Raw genomic sequence first — 19,595 nt, 5'->3', positions numbered from 1 at the left:
CACAGGGTCCTCCTCAAGGGAGATGTCCAGAAAAGGCCACCCTCTCAAATAAGTCATGGAACAGTTTGAAATCATCCCCTAGATTAGGGGAAGGAGGCATAAAGGTGTCCTCTGTGGACAACGATGGCAAGTGAGTAAGTGATGTCCCCTTCAGGGGGGGAGGTTCTTCCTCCTCTTCCCCTGGTACCACTGAAGGTGCTGGTACAGAAGCTGTGGGGAATTACTGTGTGCTGGGTCTGGCCGTGGTGGGCAGTCCCCCCTTGTGTGGGGCATATGACCCAAGGAGTCCAGTATGCCCATTGGGATGGGAGCGGCATAGGGGGTCCCCATACCACTGTAAGTACCTGGGGACAGCATAATATGCCCCAGGAGAGACTCCTGGGTTGACTGACTCCTGATGGATAGGAGCCGATGGGGGAATAACTCCCTGTTCTTCCTCATCTTTCTCCTTCAAATAAGAAACGAGACAGTGAGTGATGTTGGGAACAGAGGAAGACTTGGTGCCGAGGGTATAATTCTCATATCGGTACCGCAAATAGAGGGATCAGGGGCAGAGCCGAATACCAGAACCCTCTGTCTGAGGAACTTCTGCTGTGCTGGTTTGACTGGCCCCTGGGGCTGCCTCCTTGTCAGTGCCAGGGCTGCAGAGGGGAAGGCAGCTCTGTGCATATTGGGTGCGCCTTTGAAGAAGCCACCTTTTATAGCGGCGCCGCACTGCCGTTTGTAGATTGCAGTACGGAGGCACAGGTTTTTGGTTTCCCCTTAGTGCCTGTGTTGGAGCCAGCTCTTGTAGCGTCTCTGGCTCTAATGGTGCCAGCAGTGCTGGGATTTTCCACTACTTTGGCTCCTGGTGCTAACAGCACAGCCGGTGCCAGTATTAGATGCCTGCCCGTGGAATGAACATACATTGCGGTGCAGAGGCATGGGTTTTGATTTCCCCATAGTGCCTGTGTCAGAGCCGGCTCGTGTAGAGTTTCTGGCTCTAGCGGTGCCGGGGTTTTCCACCACCTCGGCACCCAGCGCTGACCGCACAGCACAGCCGGTGCCAGCACTAGATACCTGCCCGCGGAGCAGCTGTGGCATGGAGGCACGGGGCTCCGAAGTCTCTGTCTGCAGCGGTGCCAGAGCGCTCAGGCACCGGAGCGCCTGACGCTGACAGCATAGCCAGTGCTATTATTATCTGTGGGACAGCTGTGGGTTTGTTTGTTTTTTATTCCTGCGGTGGGGACCCACCCAGGTGCTTCCTCAAGTGATGCCTGGCGGGGCACTCCAATGTGGGGTTGGAGAAAGCACTCTTGTCCGAAGCTGCGGCTGGTGAAGTGGGGAAGGGGGGTCCCAAGCCTCATGCCCCGACGCAGGTCCGAGAGACCTCTCCACTCCCTGCTTTTCTGTGAGCCTGAGGCAATGAAACACTTTGTTAGTGCCTGCGTCGGAGGCACTAAAACACAGGCAGCAAACACATCAAGCGTGGCTGTCAGGGACAGGCACTCCGAGCCTGGAGGCAAGGCGCTGAGAGCCCGGGAAACCGGGCATTCCCATTGGGAGGGTATGGGGGGGGACTACGCACGTGGAACCCAACCGGCACTGTTACTAAAAGTCTCCGACTACGAGTGCAGGGGCGCACGAACACCTGAAGTGGAGCACCCACAGGGACAGCACTCGAAGAAGCACATAGCTAGTTTTCAGTGGGGGGTTCCCCCTCAGGCTTGACATCACTAGGTTAAGGTCTCATGATAGAGGGGGGTTCCTGAACTGAGGGGAAAACATTAATAAGCCCCTTAAATAATCTTGATACCTCAGAGTGCAAGAAGACTGTCTACCACTGGACCAGAGGGTGATTAGCAGATGTTACTACCTGAAGCACCCATATTGAGCTGAGTGAGGCCAGAGAGTTTTAGAGAAAGCAGACAGTCCAATATCTTACTTCTGCTGTGAAGTAAGATGTCCTAATGTCAGCTAGCTAGCATCCAGGCAGTCAGGAGACGTTACACTGGGTCCAGGTGTGGAACTTGCTGTTGCACTGAGAGACCAGGTCCGGTTGAGCTGGTAAAGTGATGGGCCATCAAATGGATACACTCATTACATACGAATACCAATACTGCCTGCCCCAAGCCAGTTCTATCATGATGACTCAGTCCACATCCTGTTTCAACTTGCTCAGGATCCCTGGTATTCCACGGATGGGGGTAAAGTGCGTATTAGGTTCAGAGCCCAACCTAACTGGGCTAGCGCCCCCTCTGAAACAAAACTCTAGGTACTTGTTGTTGTGACTCACAGTGAAACTGCCCATAAATGGGAGAGGCAGTTACCAAACAGGGAGCTAACTGAAGGGTGACCAACCAGTGATTCTAAATATGCAACTCCTGATCTGCATGTTAAAATTGATGTTTCTCTGTAGGGCTCCAGATGGGGAAGCAGTCAAAGAGGAAGTGGAGTTGTCTGAGGTGGAAATATGACCTCTTCCTCGGGGACTCCAAAGAAGTAGTACTGCTGCTGTCTGGGTCTGTTGCTGTTGATTCAAGAACTTCCTCTTAGGGGCTAGGACAGCAGTTCTCAAACTGTGAGTCGGGACCCCAAGTGGGTCGGGATCCTGTTTCAATGGGGTTGCCAGGGCTGGCATTAGACTTGCTAGGCCTTGGGGCTGAAGCCAATGCCCAAGCCCCACCGCCCAGGGACAAAGCCCGAGGCCTTCAGCCCGGGGTGGCGGGACTCAGATTACAGGCCTCCCAGCGGGGGCTGAAGCCCCTTGGGCTTCAGCTTTGCCACACACACACCCTGCTTGAAGTAACGGGGCTCAGGCTTTGGCCGCCCTGCCTGGGGTGGTGGGGCTTGGCTGGCCTCAAGCTTCAGTGGGCTCAGGCCTCAGTCCCCACTCCTGGGATCATGTAGTAATTTTTGTTTTCAGAAGGGGGTCGTGGTGCAATGAAGTGAGAACCCCTGGGCTAGGCTGCAAAAGCCCAGGGATCTCCATGTGGCCCTACACTCCTTTAGAGTATGTAAGGTATTGTCAGTGGTACTGTTAAAAAGTTTACTGTTCTTGAAAGGGAAGTCTATGGCAGTCTGGACCTCCTGAAGGATGCCAAATGCTTCTCCTTGGGTGGTGCAGTGGTTGCAGGCAACAGGGTATTCTGGGGAGGATGCCTCACTATGAACTTCTGACAGGGAGTAGGAGGAGGCGTAGTCCTCTTCTGGAAGTGGAGCTGACCTTTCCAGTGTGCTTCATCTCTGCACGTGTACTGGAGATAGTTTAGTGGCCACCTCTCGCAATTTGTCAGAGGGATGAACTCAGTAGGGGGGCTGATCTCAAGGTGCAGTGTATTGTGATGCGATGGGTGAAGGATGATGATGATGAACCTCCATCATCAATTTCCATTGCCAAGATAGAGATGAACAGTTCTGATGCAAGCATGGTGCAGAGAGAGCGCGCACTTAGGTGGATCTGAGGTGCCCAGTATGGGGACAATCAGTGCCATGGATAATTTGCAAATTTGACACCATCAAATTAGGCCTGAACAAAAAGTAATTTTCTCTCTGTTGATATTCACCCCTTCTTGTCAACTGTTGGGTATGGGCCACACCCACCCTAATTGAATTGGCCTCGTTAGCACTGACCCCCCCCACTTGGTACGGCAACTCATCTTTTCATGTGCTGTATATTTATACCTGCTTACTGTATTTTCCACTCCATGCATCTGATGAAGTGGGTTATAGCCCACGAAAGCTTATGCCCAAATAAATTTGTTAGTCTCTAAAATGCCACAAGGACTCCTTGTTGTTTTTTCAACGTATCAGTCTCTAAAGATGAATCCAAAAATAAATTAACTTTTGTGAGGAAATAAACAGATTCATTAGTTATTTTTCCTGCACAAGTCCTACACATTTCCTCTTTTCTCTAAATATGAATTTAATCTTGCTTCTGAATTCATATTACTAGAACTCTTTTTGGTTTCAGAGTCACTGTTTTCATTCCCCCACGCACCCACCCCACACACACCTAAAACTTCTTTAGCTATCAACAGTTTCCACAATTACTTATTTGAAACAGAAAAATAAAGTTACCTTTAAGTCTCCCAGTTCATATGAATCATCCTCATTAAGTTTTGGTGCATGCAGTAAAAAAGGCGTAATCAAATTTGTGCATTTAGAGCCAGATATCTGCCTGTTTATATAAAAGACAACGTTAACAGTAAAAGAAACCTCAAACTTCAAAATGTAGGGACAAATGTTCACCTGTTTTGAGCTAGTTGTGCAAACGCTGGACAGAAGTCACAAAATAATAGGAGCAGTGAGAACGTTCCGATAGCACAGTGATGAGTACAATATAAAAATCTAAACAGATGACACGTTATCCCATGATATGGCAGAAGCCCCTCCACATGAGGAGTTCTACTTGGTTTGCTTCGCTAGTAAATGGGTACATATGTAGATTTGGAATAATGAGGTTTTTGTGTGCCCCTCCCCCCCCCCTTTTTTAAACAGTTTTGAATAATAATAGATATGTTTCTTAAGCTTTTTTAGATTATCGATTTAATTTTCCACAGTTACAGGAAATTACAAGAGGGGATCAAACAATTATTTAATAATAGGAACAAATTCAAAACGTTAAAGCTTTATAACCATTAAAACAAAAATTGTCAACGTATACAAAGTAAATATCCTTAAACTCTAAGTTTTCAAGCAGCATTTTTCTTACTTTACTTATCTGTACATTTCTAGAATTATCTATGGAAATACCTTTTCCTTAGTTTGCATGCACATTGTGAAATTGATGTTTACTAACATTTACCAATAAAAATCTAATCCTTCCAAGCCTACCTATACTTCTGTACAAAGATTTTATTTGAGTGGTCATTTGAAAAAGTTAGTGTATCATGTATTCTTACCTATGGTAATATAATAGTTTTATTTTTGCCTATAATCATTGTTGGCAGTTATGTCCAACTAAGTTGTCCATGTCCTGAAAAGAGTTGTCAGTTCTACTGCCCCACAATATCTTTAAAGAAGATTAGACGGATTAAAATCTATTGCTTTGCAACAAGATTAATATAACTAACTGTACCTTTTTGTAACACTAGTTGTAGGTGGAGCATCCATCTTCTTCACAGTATCTACAGCATCAGTTACTAATTTAACAGGAACTCTCCCAAATGGGCACACCTAAATATTTAAACAAATTGAAAGTTATCAAATCTAAAAAACAGGGGCAGGGGAGGAGGGGGGGGCGGAGAGAGAGAAGTGAGCATTCGAAAAGCTTCCACCTGATTAGATTTGTTTAATTGCTTTAAGGGATTGCGCCCAACCAGGACTGCATCAAACTCTTGTGGAGAGTTGTTCTTCTCCCTAAAAAAATGAGAAAAAACACTGCAGTTATCTCAGCAGTAAAAAAAAACAAACAAACCTTGAATAAAAATGTAAGAATTTAAGTTGTTACCCAACAGAAGATCTGGGGGCATTAGCAGAAATTTCACCAGAATCACTTTTTTTCCTACTCCGGAGATTTCCAGCCATGTTTTGTGGTCCAGATTCTTGTGTGCTTGATACTATAAATAAGTTAACAAGTAGTTTGAATTATTCAGTGACTACCAATGAAATATATTACATATTTCAAAATATTAAACTGCCCTAAGCTTGCATTAACTGTAGGATTTTAATGCACATCAATGAATAAGTTAGTTGCTGAAGGAAAAAAACAGTTACTGCCTCTCTGTAACTGTTGTTCTTCAAGATATGTTGCATGTGTCCATTCTGTTGTCTGTGTGTGCGCATGCACCTCGAGCACAGTTGCTGGAACTTTTTCCCCCAGTGGTATCTATTGGGTCCACTCTGGTACCCTCTGGTGCAGTGCACTCATAGTGCCAGTATAAAAGGCCTGGCCGACCCGCACCTCCTCAGTTCTTTCTTTCTGGCCAACTCCAAAGAGGGGTAGCAGTGCGAGTGGTGGAATGGACATGTTCAACAGATCTCAAAGAACAACAGTTACAGATAGGTTAGCAACCGTTTTTTCCTTGAGTGCTTGCATATGTTCATTCTGTTGTAGGTGAGTCCCAAGCAGTAGCATAGGAGGTGGGGTCAGAGTTCATGGACATGATGATTGCAAAACAGCTTGACCAAACCTGGAGCCGTCCCTGGCTTGTAATGGCCTAGTTGGCAGAAAACTTATGCACTGACAACCAAGTTGCTGCTCTGCAGATTTCCTGTAGAGAGACCTGGGCCAGCAATGCTGCTGATTAAGCTTGAGCCCCCGTAGAATGGGCAGTCAGTATAGCTGGCAGTGGAACACCCGCCTGTTCATAGCACGTGCGAATGCACTAAATGATCCAGGAGGAGATTCTCTGAGCTGAGATAGGGAGGCCTTTTAACCTATCAACTATTGTTATGAAGAGTTCAGTGGACCTACAGAATGGTTTGGTCCTCTAAATATAGAATGCTAGGGAACATCTGACATCCAGAGAAGAAGATGCTGCTCTGAACCTACTGTAACAGCATATATATGTATGTGTGCTTAAGATCTAATAAAAAGTAGTTTTAGGTAAAAGCACTCTGGTTTGTATCAATCATATATCAGAAGGAGGAACTGTGTTCCCCACTGATTTATTCCTGGCACCGCCTGAAGAAAAACAGTTAAGTTACCACTGCTTTGGGTTCTGAAAACTCTGCGCTCCCCACTGAACAGTGTGCTCCCCATTGAAGCAGAGGCACTTGGTGCCAAGTCTGACTACCCTGGCTCTGACAATGATCTCAAGGACACCTACATGAGTAAAAACTTCAGCCTGGCTTCACAATCCATTTCTGTGCTGGGCTTAAAATCTGAAGACATAGCAACAATCCCGAATATGAGCTTCCCCCAAACCCTTCTAGCAGCTTGAGTGCAGGCAGCTCACTGGCATTGGCTTAATGCAGGAAATTCGGGACTTGAATCATAGAATCATAGATTATAGGACTGGAAGGGACCTTGAGAGGTCATCGAGTCCAGTCCCCTGCCCGCATGGCAGGACCAAATACTGTCTAGACCATCCCTGATAGACATTTATCTAACCTACTCTTAAATATCTCCAGAGACGGAGATTCCACAACCTCCCTAGGCAATTTGTTCCAGTGTTTAACCACCCTGACAGTTAGGAACTTTTTCCTAATGTCCAACCTAGACCTCCCTTGCTGCAGTTTAAACCCATTGTTTCTGGTTCTATCCTTAGAGGCTAAGGTGAACAAGTTCTCTCCCTCCTCCTCATGACACCCTTTTAGATACCTGAAAACTGCTATCATGTCCCCTCTCAGTCTTCTCTTCTCCAAACTAAACAAACCCAGTTCTTTCAGCCTTCCTTCATAGGTCATGTTCTCAAGACCTTTAATCATTCTTGTTGCTCTTCTTTGGACCCTTTCCAATTTCTCCACATCTTTTTTAAAATGCGGCGCCCAGAACTGGACACAATACTCCAGCTGAGGCCTAACCAGAGCAGAGTAGAGCGGAAGAATGACTTCTCGTGTCTTGCTCACAACACACCTGCTAATGCATCCCAGAATTATGTTTGCTTTTTTTGCAACAGCATCACACTGTTGACTCATATTTAGCTTGTGGTCCACTATAACCCCTAGATCCCTTTCTGCCGTACTCCTTCCTAGACAGTCTTTTCCCATTCTGTATGTGTGAAATTGATTTTTCCTTCCTAAGTGGAGCACTTTGCATTTGTCTTTGTTAAACTTCATCCTGTTTAACTCAGACCATTTCTCCAATTTGTCCAGATCATTTTGAATTATGACCCTGTCCTCCAAAGTAGTTGCAATCCCTCCCAGTTTGGTATCATCCGCAAACTTAATAAGCGTACTTTCTATGCCAATATCTAAGTCGTTGATGAAGATATTGAACAGAGCCGGTCCCAAAACAGACCCCTGCGGAATCCCACTCGTTACGCCTTTCCAGCAGGATTGGGAACCATTAATAACAACTCTCGGAGTACGGTTATCCAGCCAGTTATGCACCCACCTTATAGTAGCCCCATCTAATTTGTATTTGCCTAGTTTATCGATAAGAATATCATGCGAGACCGTATCAAATGCCTTACTAAAGTCTAGGTATACCACATCCACCGCTTCACCCTTATCCACAAGGCTCGTTATTCTATCAAAGAAAGCCCAGAGACCGAGGCATCCCTCAATACCAGGTTTCGGAAGAAACCATCAAGTGGAGTAAAAGCTTATCTAACAACACTAATAACTAAGTAATAACTGTAATACTACTATAGAAACTTTTTACAATAAAATCAAGAAAGAGTACACAGAGCATTTGCAAAGGCAAGTCAAGCAATTCCAACAGTCACTGGTAGTAAGAAGAAACTCAGGGGACTTGGGGTTGGCTGACTCCCTTTATACTGGTGCCCAGCAGCACGCAGCAGAGGACACTCGAACCATGCCGATGAATACCACTAAGGGGAAAATTTATGACTGGGTGTGAGGTGCACACATCCCAAATGCATATGTGCAATAACTCAACAAAGAATATTTGTGCTAATAAGGGTGGAATACTGTCATTGTCTGTAGTCCACTGCAGTCTGAAGAGGCTCTACTGAAACTGAAGTGATAGACACATCTCTTGGAAGAGATACAGACGTATACGAGCAGGTCAAAACTTAAAGTACTAATAATTTGCTGCTGTACACCACTCCAAAATATTCAGACTTACAAAAGTGGTTTCTGAAAATTCCACTGGAAAAACAGAGAGCTTAGGAAATCAAAATAGCTATATTCCATAACACACTACCAGTACTAATTACCTTTTATGGAATATTGGAGTATACCTAATTTTCTCTACACGTATAGGGTTGTAAGGTCTGAGGCCTTTTTCTGCAGCTAAATTAGGAGAGCCATGAAGCAGAAAGTCACATCCTCACATTGCTTCTAAATTACTGTATTTTCTGGCGTATAAGACTACCTTGTAACCCAGGAAAATCTTCTCAAAAGTCGGGGGTCGTCTTATACGCCGGGTGTCGTCTTATAGGGCGGGTGCTGAAACTTCCAAGCCGGACTGGAGAATCTGCGGTCACCGCATATGGTGGGGGGAGCTCAAAAACGGCCGCGGCCGCATCCCCGCCGTATGCGGCGACCGTATGAAAGCGGCAAGGGCGGAGCAAACTGCAGGCGTCCGGGACGCCCGGGGTATGGAAAAAAGAGAGAGAGCGGCGCTGTGCCCAGAAAAACACGCGGTAGCGCAAATACGCCTCTTTCACCCGTCTGGCCCGCCCTTGTATCCTATTACCTCCTTCTCTGCCTCTCAGATCTCGCTCCTGAGGACTGCAGTGAAGCGGCACAGGCACGCATGTGCGAGATCTGAGAGGCAGAGAAGGAGGTAATAGGATACAAGGGCGGGCCAGACGGGTGAAAGAGGCGTGTTTGCGCTACCGCTCTGATAGTCTTGGAGACAGGGAGAGCTGGGCAGGCAGGGAGAGCTGACCAATCCAAGCAGGCTTTGTATACAACAACCAGCCAATCGCCGGTAAGGTACATCGCTGTTGTATACTGGGTACCACATACAGTACAGCACCAGTATCTGTACCTGTTCATACAGTATAGCACCAGTACATACAGTACAGTATACAAATTTCCAACAGTCAAAACCCCATCATGGCTCCACCAGCAAGAAGAAAGAAATATGAAGCCAGTTTCAAACTTAAAGTTGTAAACTTTGCCATGGAACATAATAACTGCGCTGCTGCAAGACAATATGGAGTAACAGAAAACATGGTTCGGGACTGGAAAGCAAATGAAAAAGCATTAAAGAGTATGCCAAGGGGTAAGTGTGCATTAAGAAGAGGCACCCCACATTGGCCAGAACTCGAAAAACATGTAGCAGACATGGTGAATGAGCATCGCCAAAACGGTTATGTAGTGACACGAAATAAAATACGTTTGTTTGCACTTCAGTGGGCCAAATCTAACCCAGATCACAGCAACAGATTTAAGGCCACTGTATCCTGGTGTACTAGATTCATGGGAAGGCATAATATGGTACTGAGGCAAAAGACGAAAATTGCCCAAAAATTACCTGCAGATCTTGATAGCAAAGTAAATAGTTTCCATCGATACTTAATACAACAGCGCACAAAACATGGCTATGCGTTAAGTAGTATTGGAAATATGGATGAAACTCCAATTAATTTTGATATGGTTGGAAATAAAACTGTCCATCAAAAAGGTGAAAAAACAATTTTAATTAAAACAACAGGACATGAGAAGTCCAGTTTTACAGTGGTACTAGGATGCACAGCTGATGGCGCCAAACTGAGACCAATGATTATTTTTAAAAGAAAAACAATGCCGAAACTCAAGTTCCCTGTTGGTTGTTTTGTACATGTGAATGAAAAAGGCTGGATGGATGAAGAAGGGGTAAAGCTATGGCTTGATAATGTATGGAGCAGGCGACCAGGTGGACTTATTCAAAAATGTAGTCTACTGGTGTGGGATATGTTCAGGGCTCATTTAACTCCCAGCACCAAGCAAAGGCTTGCAAGACTAAACACAGATGTGGCAGTTATTCCTGCAGGATTGACATCGTTGGTACAGCCACTGGATGTGTGCCTAAACAAGCCATTTAAAGATCGCATTCGAGAACAGTGGAATGAATGGATGGTTAGCGGCGAAAAGTCATTCACAAAAGGAGGAAACATGCGTGCTCCACAGTTGGATGTTTTGTGCAAGTTTGTCATAAAAGCCTGGAATGATATTGATGCAGAAACAGTAATCAAGTCTTTCAAGAAGTGTGGCATATCAAATTCATTAGATGGTATGGAGGACGACTACTTGTGGCAAGATGAAGAGGAAGCCGAAGCTGAGACCACACCATCTGATACGGAATTCGATCCATACGATGACTGCCTTACAAATGTATCACAAGATGTCATTGATGTACTTATGATATCAGATGACGAACAGGAGGATTTTGAAGGCTTTTAAAGGGAAACTGTCATGCCAGCAAAACCTGTAAAAATACCATAGCTTGCAGTTATGATGGGCGTTGCTAACTCGCCAGGGACTTGCCCGGCACTTGCTCTCTCTCTATTGTTTGTTATCTTCCTCCTATCATCATCAGTTCCAGTTTGGTTGACAGCTTAGAAAACAAACAGCATGGCAGCTCCCATGGGTTTATTGTCTTATCCTTCCTTTCAGCTTTAGAGTGAATTAGGAAAAGTTTAATCCACTTGCACTGTTTTATGTTTACATGTTTGATGACAAACAGCCTTATGTTTATAAGTGACAGCTTTCCTGCTAAGTACCTGCATGTCATAAGCATTTGAATTAAAATTACCATACTGAAATCAAATCTGATGTTTTTTTAATTTTTATTTGGTGTGCGTTGGAAGAGGTGTAGTCTTATACGGCGAGTATATCCCAAACTCTATATTTTAACTGGAAAAGTTGGGGGTCGTCTTATACGCCCAGTCGTCTTATACGCCGGAAAATACGGTATATCAAAACAATGTAATATCCTACTGCTAAGAAGGTGCCCCTCCTAATAGTACCCACCATCGTCAGATAAGCAAGGAAAGTTTTAAGATTTGATGGCATTCAGTCTGGCAAGGAATCACTTATCAACAGTTGTTTATTGCTTATTGTTTGCTTTTATGGTACTCACTTCTCTATTGTTTATCTGTATGGTTTCTGTCTGTTACATAACAAATTTTGCTAGGTGTAAATCAACAATGGTGGTGGGGTATGGTTGGTTAAAGAATTGTTTCATAATGGGCTAGGATTGGTGAAAAATACTGTTTTGTAGTTTAAAATGATTGGTTATGGTATAGCTAAGCAGGACTCAAGTTTTACTATATAAACTGGGGTCCAAAAGAAAGTTCTTTGGAACCAACTCCAGGACATAACCTCAAGATCAGAGCTGCCAGACCTCAACACCCTGCCAAAAACATTGTGCAGAAGCTGGAGTCCCCGGATGACCTGATCCTGACTGGCCATCGGAAAAGGTTCATCTGCCTTATTGGGAGTGATGAGCATTGTATGCTTAGCATGTGCATTCTGTTTTGGTAACTCATAATAAATAGAGGTTAAGAATATTGCTGTGTAAGGCTCTTTCACTGGTAAAAGACCCCACAAACCCGCAGAGTGTAGGGTTATGCCTTGAGCCCTTGGAACAGGGTAAAGGTGGGTACCCTAAGTGTAAGGTTACGCCCTGAGCCATAGGAAGGGGTAACAGTGGGTGTCTAAAGTAAGAGAGTTACGCCTCAAGCTCTAGGAAATGGGTAAAGGTGAGTGCCCCTAGTGTGCGCGGGTAACGGGGTTGTAGGAAGAAATTACTCTCCTTGTGCAGTAATGATGGCTCTTTGAGATGTATGTCCCCATGGGTGCTCCACTGTAGGTGTGCGTGCGCCACTGATCGGAGAACTTCAATAGCAGTCGCTCCCGCATGTGCGGCTCCTCGCCCACTACAAGACTAGCCAGCATGCATGGGCATTTCCCTTTCAGTTCCTTCTCTCCCACAGAGTCCATTAGCAATACTCCGAAATAGAGGGGAGGACAGTGGGTCGTGGAGCACCTATAGCGACACACATCTTGAAGAACCATCATTACTGCACAAGGTGAGTAACTACTTCTTTGAGTAGCGTCCCTATGGGGCTCCACTGTAGGTAACTCCTGAGCAGTACCTATCACTGGAGGCTGGAACTTCAGAGTTGTGTTAATATGGATGACAGCACTATGGCACCAGATTGGGTGTCTGTAGCAGAATCCCCCAAGATGGCATAGTGTTCAGCAAAGGTATGAGCAAATGCCCAGGTAGCTTCTCTGCAGATCTCTGATATAGGGATATACTTGGAGAAGGCAATGGATAAGGCGACTGACCTCATGGAGTGAATACGTATTGATGATGGGGATGTTTCTTCACAGTTGGTAGAAGAGCTTGATGCAGCCAGAGACCCACTTGGAGAGTCACTGAGCTGAAATAGCTGCACCTTTTAATCTATTCACAAGGGAGAGGAAGAGTCTTGAGGATTTTCTAAAGGCCTTTGTTCTGTCCAAGTAGAAAGCCAAGGCCCTTCTCACATCAAAGATATGGAGGATGGCCTCTCTGTTATCCATGTGAGATTTAGGATAAAACACTGGAAGTTGAATGAGTTAGTTCATGTGAAAGGCAGAAGACACTTTAGCGGTGAACTTCGGATGTGGTCCAAGTGTGACCTTGTCCGGGAAGAATACTGTGAAAGGGGGATGAGCCATCAGTGCCACTATTTACCCTATCCTTCTGGCCGAAGCGATGGAGATGAGGAACACAGTCTCCATGGAGAGGTGAGTTAGTGAGCAAGTGGCCATAGGTTCAAACGGTGTTCTAGTCTGCCCTTTTAAAACTAGACAGAGTTCCCATTGACAAGTGAGGAGGAGTGGGGGGCCCTAGGTTGCAGGAAGAGGTTCACTATGCCTTTGAGAAATCTCTTCGTAGTTGGGTGGCAGAAGACTGAGAAGCCTTCTACCTGTTGGTGAAAGGTTGCAATCGCCACTAGATGGACCTACAGCCAGCTAGTAGAAAGGCCCGACTTCTTTAAGGATAATAGGTAGTCTATACCAATGGCAGGGTAGACATAGCGGGGTGATTCCTCTGGGTTAGCACCAGATCTGAAATGGCTTCCACTTCTGGAGGTAGGTGTGACGACTAGTGCCCTTTCTACTGTGTAATAGCACCTCTTTTACCTCCTCAGAGCAAGGTGCCTCTATGTGCTGGAACCATAAAGGAGCTTCGCCTTGAGTCTCAGGGTCTGCATGTTGCGATGGAGAGCGCATCCCTCGTTCTCTGACAGGAGGTGAGGAGTGACCAGAAAGGTCATCAGTGGACAGTCAGGTGTGACAGGGAAGGGTACCACGTCTGCTTGGGCCAATTAGGGCAATCAGAATGATGTTCGCCATGTCCTTCTTTAACTTCAGCAGGACCTTCATCAGTAGAGGAAATGAGGGAATGGCATACAGGAGGCCTTCGTACCAGGGAAGGAGAAGTGCATCTCCCAAGGAGTGACGCCTGATCCCCGTTCTGGAACAGTACTGGGGACATTTCTTGTTCTAGCGAGTGTCCGTCTGTTACCAGGATGGATTCTTTGCAGCTCAGACACTTCTGGAAGCCTGGGGAGGTAGGCATAACCTTGTTATGGGGGGTTCCCCCGCACCGGGGTTGGTGGGTGGCAAACCTTTTCTGGCTAGCCTCATGAGGGTGAGTAGCCATGCGTGCGAGGGCAGAATGGACTGCTATTGAAATTCTCCAATCAACAGCTAGGGGGCACGCACACACCTACAGTGGAGAACCCATAGGGACACCACTCAAAGTAGTAGTAAAACCTATGGTTGGACATGAGAGTGATTTAACATCTGGTGACTATGTAAAGGCCCATTTGTTTGCCAACAGCCAGCATGGAATGTTCATTCAAATTCTAACCTTTGGTGAGGACCAGTGGAAGGCTGAGTGGAGGCTTGCCAGCTAGAAAGGGGTATTTTCCAGGTCCTGCCTGAAGTTCCAGGAAATGGCCTCTTAAAACAACAGAGACTGTAGGAGTTTGGGCTATCTGAAGGTGTCATTGAGACCAAGTCCAAAAGAGACAGGACCCAGCAGCTTTTGAGAAGGAAATCTGAACTGGGATCTGTACTAAGGCTATCCTGTGCTTGAGAAGGTAAACAGGGCACTTTTAGATGAACAGTAAATAAGCTCTTTCAAGGGTGTACTAGTAAGTTCATTAACCAAGTCTGGAGTAGAGCTGTGCTGACTGGGTTTTCTCACAGTGGCCTTTGTAGAGTACTTACCATATTTATCAATGAGCACCCAGTTCCTGGGGACAAGGTCCTGGGAATAAGGGAGCGGAGTAAGGCGTGATAATATAAACATTTCCATGTGTGTAGTTCAGTGGTGCCAGCAATTACATGAGCTCAGAGAGCAGAAAACCTGGTTTTGCGATAAAGTGGTTCAAATTTGTATTTGTAAAGAGATGCAATTCCTATCCTAATCTGACTGAAATAAATACACTATGTAATCCAGACTGATCCCTTTCCTAGAGTTTAACTTCACTGAATGGAACCTCTTCAGCCTACGCGTTTTCCCCAAGCTCAACTGTTAGTAGTTTCTGGCAAAAGCGTCATGTCCCAAACCCTAGTACCTTCTCCACTAATATTCTCCCAATCAACCTTCTTATATCCTGCTTTGAGTTAACAAAATGCACCTGCCAGTTGCCCAGCAGTAAAGACCCTACATCTCTATGCAGGTTCCAAACATCTAACATCATGATGACTTAGTCTTAGTTCTTAAGCAGAATCTTTGATTCTGCCATTCTATTACAATATTACACATTAGACAAGAAATTCCATCTTGGCCTTCTTAACTAGAACTAAAGGCACTACATCACTACAATTTTTTAAATGTTAGAATAAAAGGACTATCTAGGTATTTACATGGCCCTCACCAACAAATAGCATTCAAGAACCTCAATCATTTATGGATTTTATCCTCAACACACCTATGAGATATGGAACTATGTTTCCCATTTGCAGATGAGGAATGGAGGCACTGGGTAACTTAAGTCAATTGCCCAAGGTCTGTGACCCAGCGAAGAACTGAACACGGGTCTCAAATCTCAGTCCAGTGCTTTATTCTCTAGAAGATCCTTCCAACTATATTAGTACTGTTATTGCATCATTCAAAAAACAAAATGAATATTTAAGCTCAACTGCAACTTTAGAATACTGAAATGACTAACCTGTGAAGTTCTCTTTCTCTTCATCTGAAAGCAACTGCCTTTTCTGCAAGTGTAGGTTTTGTAGAGCAATTTCCAGCATTTCTGGTGGAACTGCACAGCATTCCACAGCTTTTTGAAGAAGCTGTTTACACTTCTTTACATTTCCTAGTAAGCAGTAAGGGACAGAGAATTCATTAAAAGTTTTAGTGAATACAAAAGATACCAATTAAACAAACAGGCAATATGCTCTTAAACTCCTTTTGTATTAGCATTTTGTCTGGTATGTGCTTTGCATTACCCTCTCAATATCAGCATATTCCAAACCCACTACTGATTTTGTGCTCTCCCATTTATCACAGACACTGATTGCCCACCCATCTCATAGAGCAGAAATTATGACAGAGGAAATATGAAAAGCCAGCCATATTTTCACTTGAAGTTGTGTATTGCACAAAACATGTTTCATAAATCAGCATCATAAAGGATGTCTACACAGTTGGCATTTACTCATCAGCTACTACTACAACCCATTACATTGTTTTATGTTCTAAAAAACAGTGGCTTTTTAAGATGTATTCCAGAAAAGAAAAGGCAGATTTAAAAAGTAAAAAATTCTATAATGACTTTCTAGGTATGATAAAAACAGTCTCTATAATCCCTGTAAATTTTGATTCATGAAGAGAACACAAATAGAAGCTGTGGCTTAAATAAACCCAGCAAAACTAGACAAGGAATAAAAAACAAAAGTGAGAAGTCCACTAAGGAAGCCACATCAGGAAAACAAAATTAAACAAACCACACAAAGAATCAGAGGGAAGGATAAGAAAGAAGAATATTGTTTAATTAAGAGAGAAAGTTGTGCTCAGCATATTATTTCCACTTCTAATGAATAAATACAAGAGATATTTAGAGAGTATATTGAAGTTTTTGCTAAAAACAGAATTTGCTTTAATATACATACATATATACACATATACATAATTATTATAAAATTGTGCATTATATAGACACACACACACACACCCACACACCAGGAAAAAAGCCTACCTTGGCCAAATTTCACCTGCCCTCCCCACTATCACTCACCCAGGACTAGTGTGAAATACTTAGCCTATTACTATTACCATTTACTCTGTTAATAAAAGTGGTAGAGAGCTGTGCTGTGGATCTAAATGTCCATATCCTGCTGATTACCTAAGCTGGGGGTTAATATGGGTCCACATACTGGAACTATTATTTGCTTGTTTTTAAAATTAGGAAATTACATCCAAAATAACCTACATTAAAAGAACATTAAGGTTGCAAAGTCAAGCAGTCACAAGTTCTGAAATGCCATACATAAGGTTGTACATGCAGCCTTAATTTGCCCCTTTGTGCATGTGCATTATGATACAGTCTTTAATTATATGTTCACTACTATTTTTCCCCCAGAGAACTCATGCCTGATTCAAGTGAATGGATAGTTATTCAAGATTTCTTATCTTCCTCTTTCAGTGTGGCCCCAGGTTTTATAAACTGCACACCATTCAAACCCTGCACTGAACTCAAAATTAATCTCCTCTCAGGCGTTTCTATGGTGTTTTCACCATAGTATTCAAGAGTTTCACAAACACTAATGAATTTTTTTCCACAACACCGGTGAGAATAGGTTATATTATCCCCATTTCGCAGATGAGGAATTGTGGCACAGAGAGATTAAGGTCAAAAGTGTCCACTAATTTGGATGCTCAGTTTGAGATATTTAAGTCCTGATTTTCCAGAGTACTTAGTACTTTTATAGCACTTCATATGCTCAAAGCACAGCTCCACTTAACTTTAATTGAAGTCATGAATGCTGAGCACCGCTAATCTGTCCCCTTCTCTCATGTTGGGCACGCAAAAAATGAGGAACATAATTAGGGCCAGCTCCACAACAGGACTCGGGTGCCTAACTGATACTTTAGGCAACACAAATATCCTCAAATCCCCCACTCAGCAGCCTCCTATTTTATGTTCCTAAAGCTCATGATTCAGGGCTTCAGTTGGTCACCACTTCCTTCACCACTCCAGTGCATTCTCAGAAGTTTTTGGTCTCCTTCCTCTGAATGAGATGAGAGATGGACATGGCTGGAGATAGAGCCCTGGACCACCTGGCAGTGTTCCGAGGTGATACCAAGTGTTCTCTCTCTCTCTCATGTGCTTAGCTGGCTGGTTCTTGCTCACATATCTAGGGTCTAACTGATTGCCATATGTGATGTAGGAAAGGAATTTTCCCCCAAGACAGATTGGCTGCGACCTGGGGAGTATTTCACCTTCTTCTGCAGCCTGGGATATAGGTCACTTGCCACAATTATCTGGGTATATCCTAATCAATTCCCTGCCATTACAAGGGTCTCAGACATTGATGCACTTCAGTCCCTCCTATTCTCCGCTCATGGCACATAATAGTTTAGTTTCCTGTGGGCTGTAATATTTTGATCTAATTCTGGTTGTTGGGTTTAGCAAGCAGATGTTGGTGGCCTGTGATATACAGGAGGTCATACAAAATGATCTGGTGGTCCCTTCTGGCCTTAAGCTCAAAATTTCCACCAGTGGGCATTTGCACAGCTGCCTCACTGTAGGCACCTGGAAATCTCCCACATTTAAACCCCAGCAGGTTCCCCAAAGGCATTATACTGTCTATTGCATCTCCAGGACCAATTCCAGTAATTGTCTGGAGCACACCTAAGCCCACACAAAGCAGCTGGAGGAGAGGTGGTGGTGCTGCCCTTTTATAAACTTTCAGGCCAGTGGTTATGGCACTTACCCAGGCTCTGGGAGACAGGTCCAATTCAACATGTATTGGAGAAGGGGACTGGAATCTGGGTCTGCCATCTCCAAGATGAGTGCCCTAACCACCAGGCTAGTCTCTCTCTCCCCCTTTCTGGCCCAATAACAGTGGAACAACTGCTACAAGAGGGTGAGAACCTGTCCCAGAATACCCCAGGCCCCAGAGGTTAGGGCAATCATCTGGGAGGTGGGAAACAAATTCAAATTCATTCTCCACATCAAGCAGAGGGGGAAATGGAACAAGGTCTCCCAAATCCAGGGTGAGCATTCTAACCACTGGGCTGAAAGTTATAACAAAGGGACACTACCACCACCTTGCTTTTTGAGAAAAAGGGCTTCAGCACCTAATTCCAGGGAAGGGTCAGGCTGGATTTCTAGTGGAGATAAGTGCTTACGTGCTGGTTGGGGAAAGTGCATAGGTCCCTTTGAGGGGGATAGGCTTAGGCCACCCTCCTCTCCTTGGCATTTCCTACTGGCTAATTTGGACTGCTGCCTGCTCAGCTTGCTGGCCTTTGTGAATCCCATTCTTAGGCACCTAACTCTTTCCATGAATTGTATAGAATGCCTCAGTGCCTCACTCAGAACTGTGGATTCCACTGGGTCGCAAGGCACCTAAAAATCAGCTGTTCTAGCTCACAATTAGTGATAACTGGTAAAAATGTGATCCAAGTGACTTGCCCAGCGGCACAAAGGAACTCTGTGGCAGAAACAGGGATAGAATCCAGTTCTCCAGGACGACATCCAATTACCTTAACCAAGAGACCATTTTTCCCTCTTTCAACAATCCCCTACCTCATTCACTACACACTTTCCAGCTTCTTCAACTAATAAGGCAGGGGTCCTACAGACAACAGCCTCATTCACTATACAACCCTGGTTAATGCCCACATTAATTTCTGAGCACTGAATAAGATGGGATCCTGTGGGAGTCAGGGGGTACAACTATGTGACCATGCTCTTAAAAATCTTTCATAACACATACACACAAGAGTGTCAAATTAAGGCTGTATGGGCAACCTTAATACTGGCATTTTCTACTTTTGAATGCTTGACTTTGCAACCTTACTATTCAGAGCTGGGTATTTT

At 44.5% G+C, this 19,595-nt stretch overlaps 1 protein-coding gene across 3 annotated transcripts in view; it reads right to left on the bottom strand.

The window, feature by feature from the left end:
- TTK (TTK protein kinase) overlaps positions 1-19,595 on the bottom strand; it is a 110,683-nt gene that overhangs the window by 63,646 nt on the left and 27,442 nt on the right. For all 3 annotated transcript variants that reach the window (XM_024114290.3, XM_065588084.1, XM_024114300.3), the window contains 5 exons: positions 15,723-15,866; positions 5,432-5,540; positions 5,259-5,340; positions 5,060-5,157; positions 4,060-4,159 (listed from right to left, as the gene is read on the bottom strand). In XM_024114290.3, coding sequence (XP_023970058.1) covers positions 4,060-4,159; positions 5,060-5,157; positions 5,259-5,340; positions 5,432-5,540; positions 15,723-15,866 — 533 coding nt within the window. The remainder of the gene's footprint in view (positions 1-4,059; positions 4,160-5,059; positions 5,158-5,258; positions 5,341-5,431; positions 5,541-15,722; positions 15,867-19,595) is intronic.

This window comes from Chrysemys picta, chromosome 3 (assembly GCF_011386835.1).
Source record: "Chrysemys picta bellii isolate R12L10 chromosome 3, ASM1138683v2, whole genome shotgun sequence".
NCBI lineage: Eukaryota > Metazoa > Chordata > Testudines > Emydidae > Chrysemys > Chrysemys picta.
This window is presented reverse-complemented; position numbering and strand designations above follow the sequence as displayed.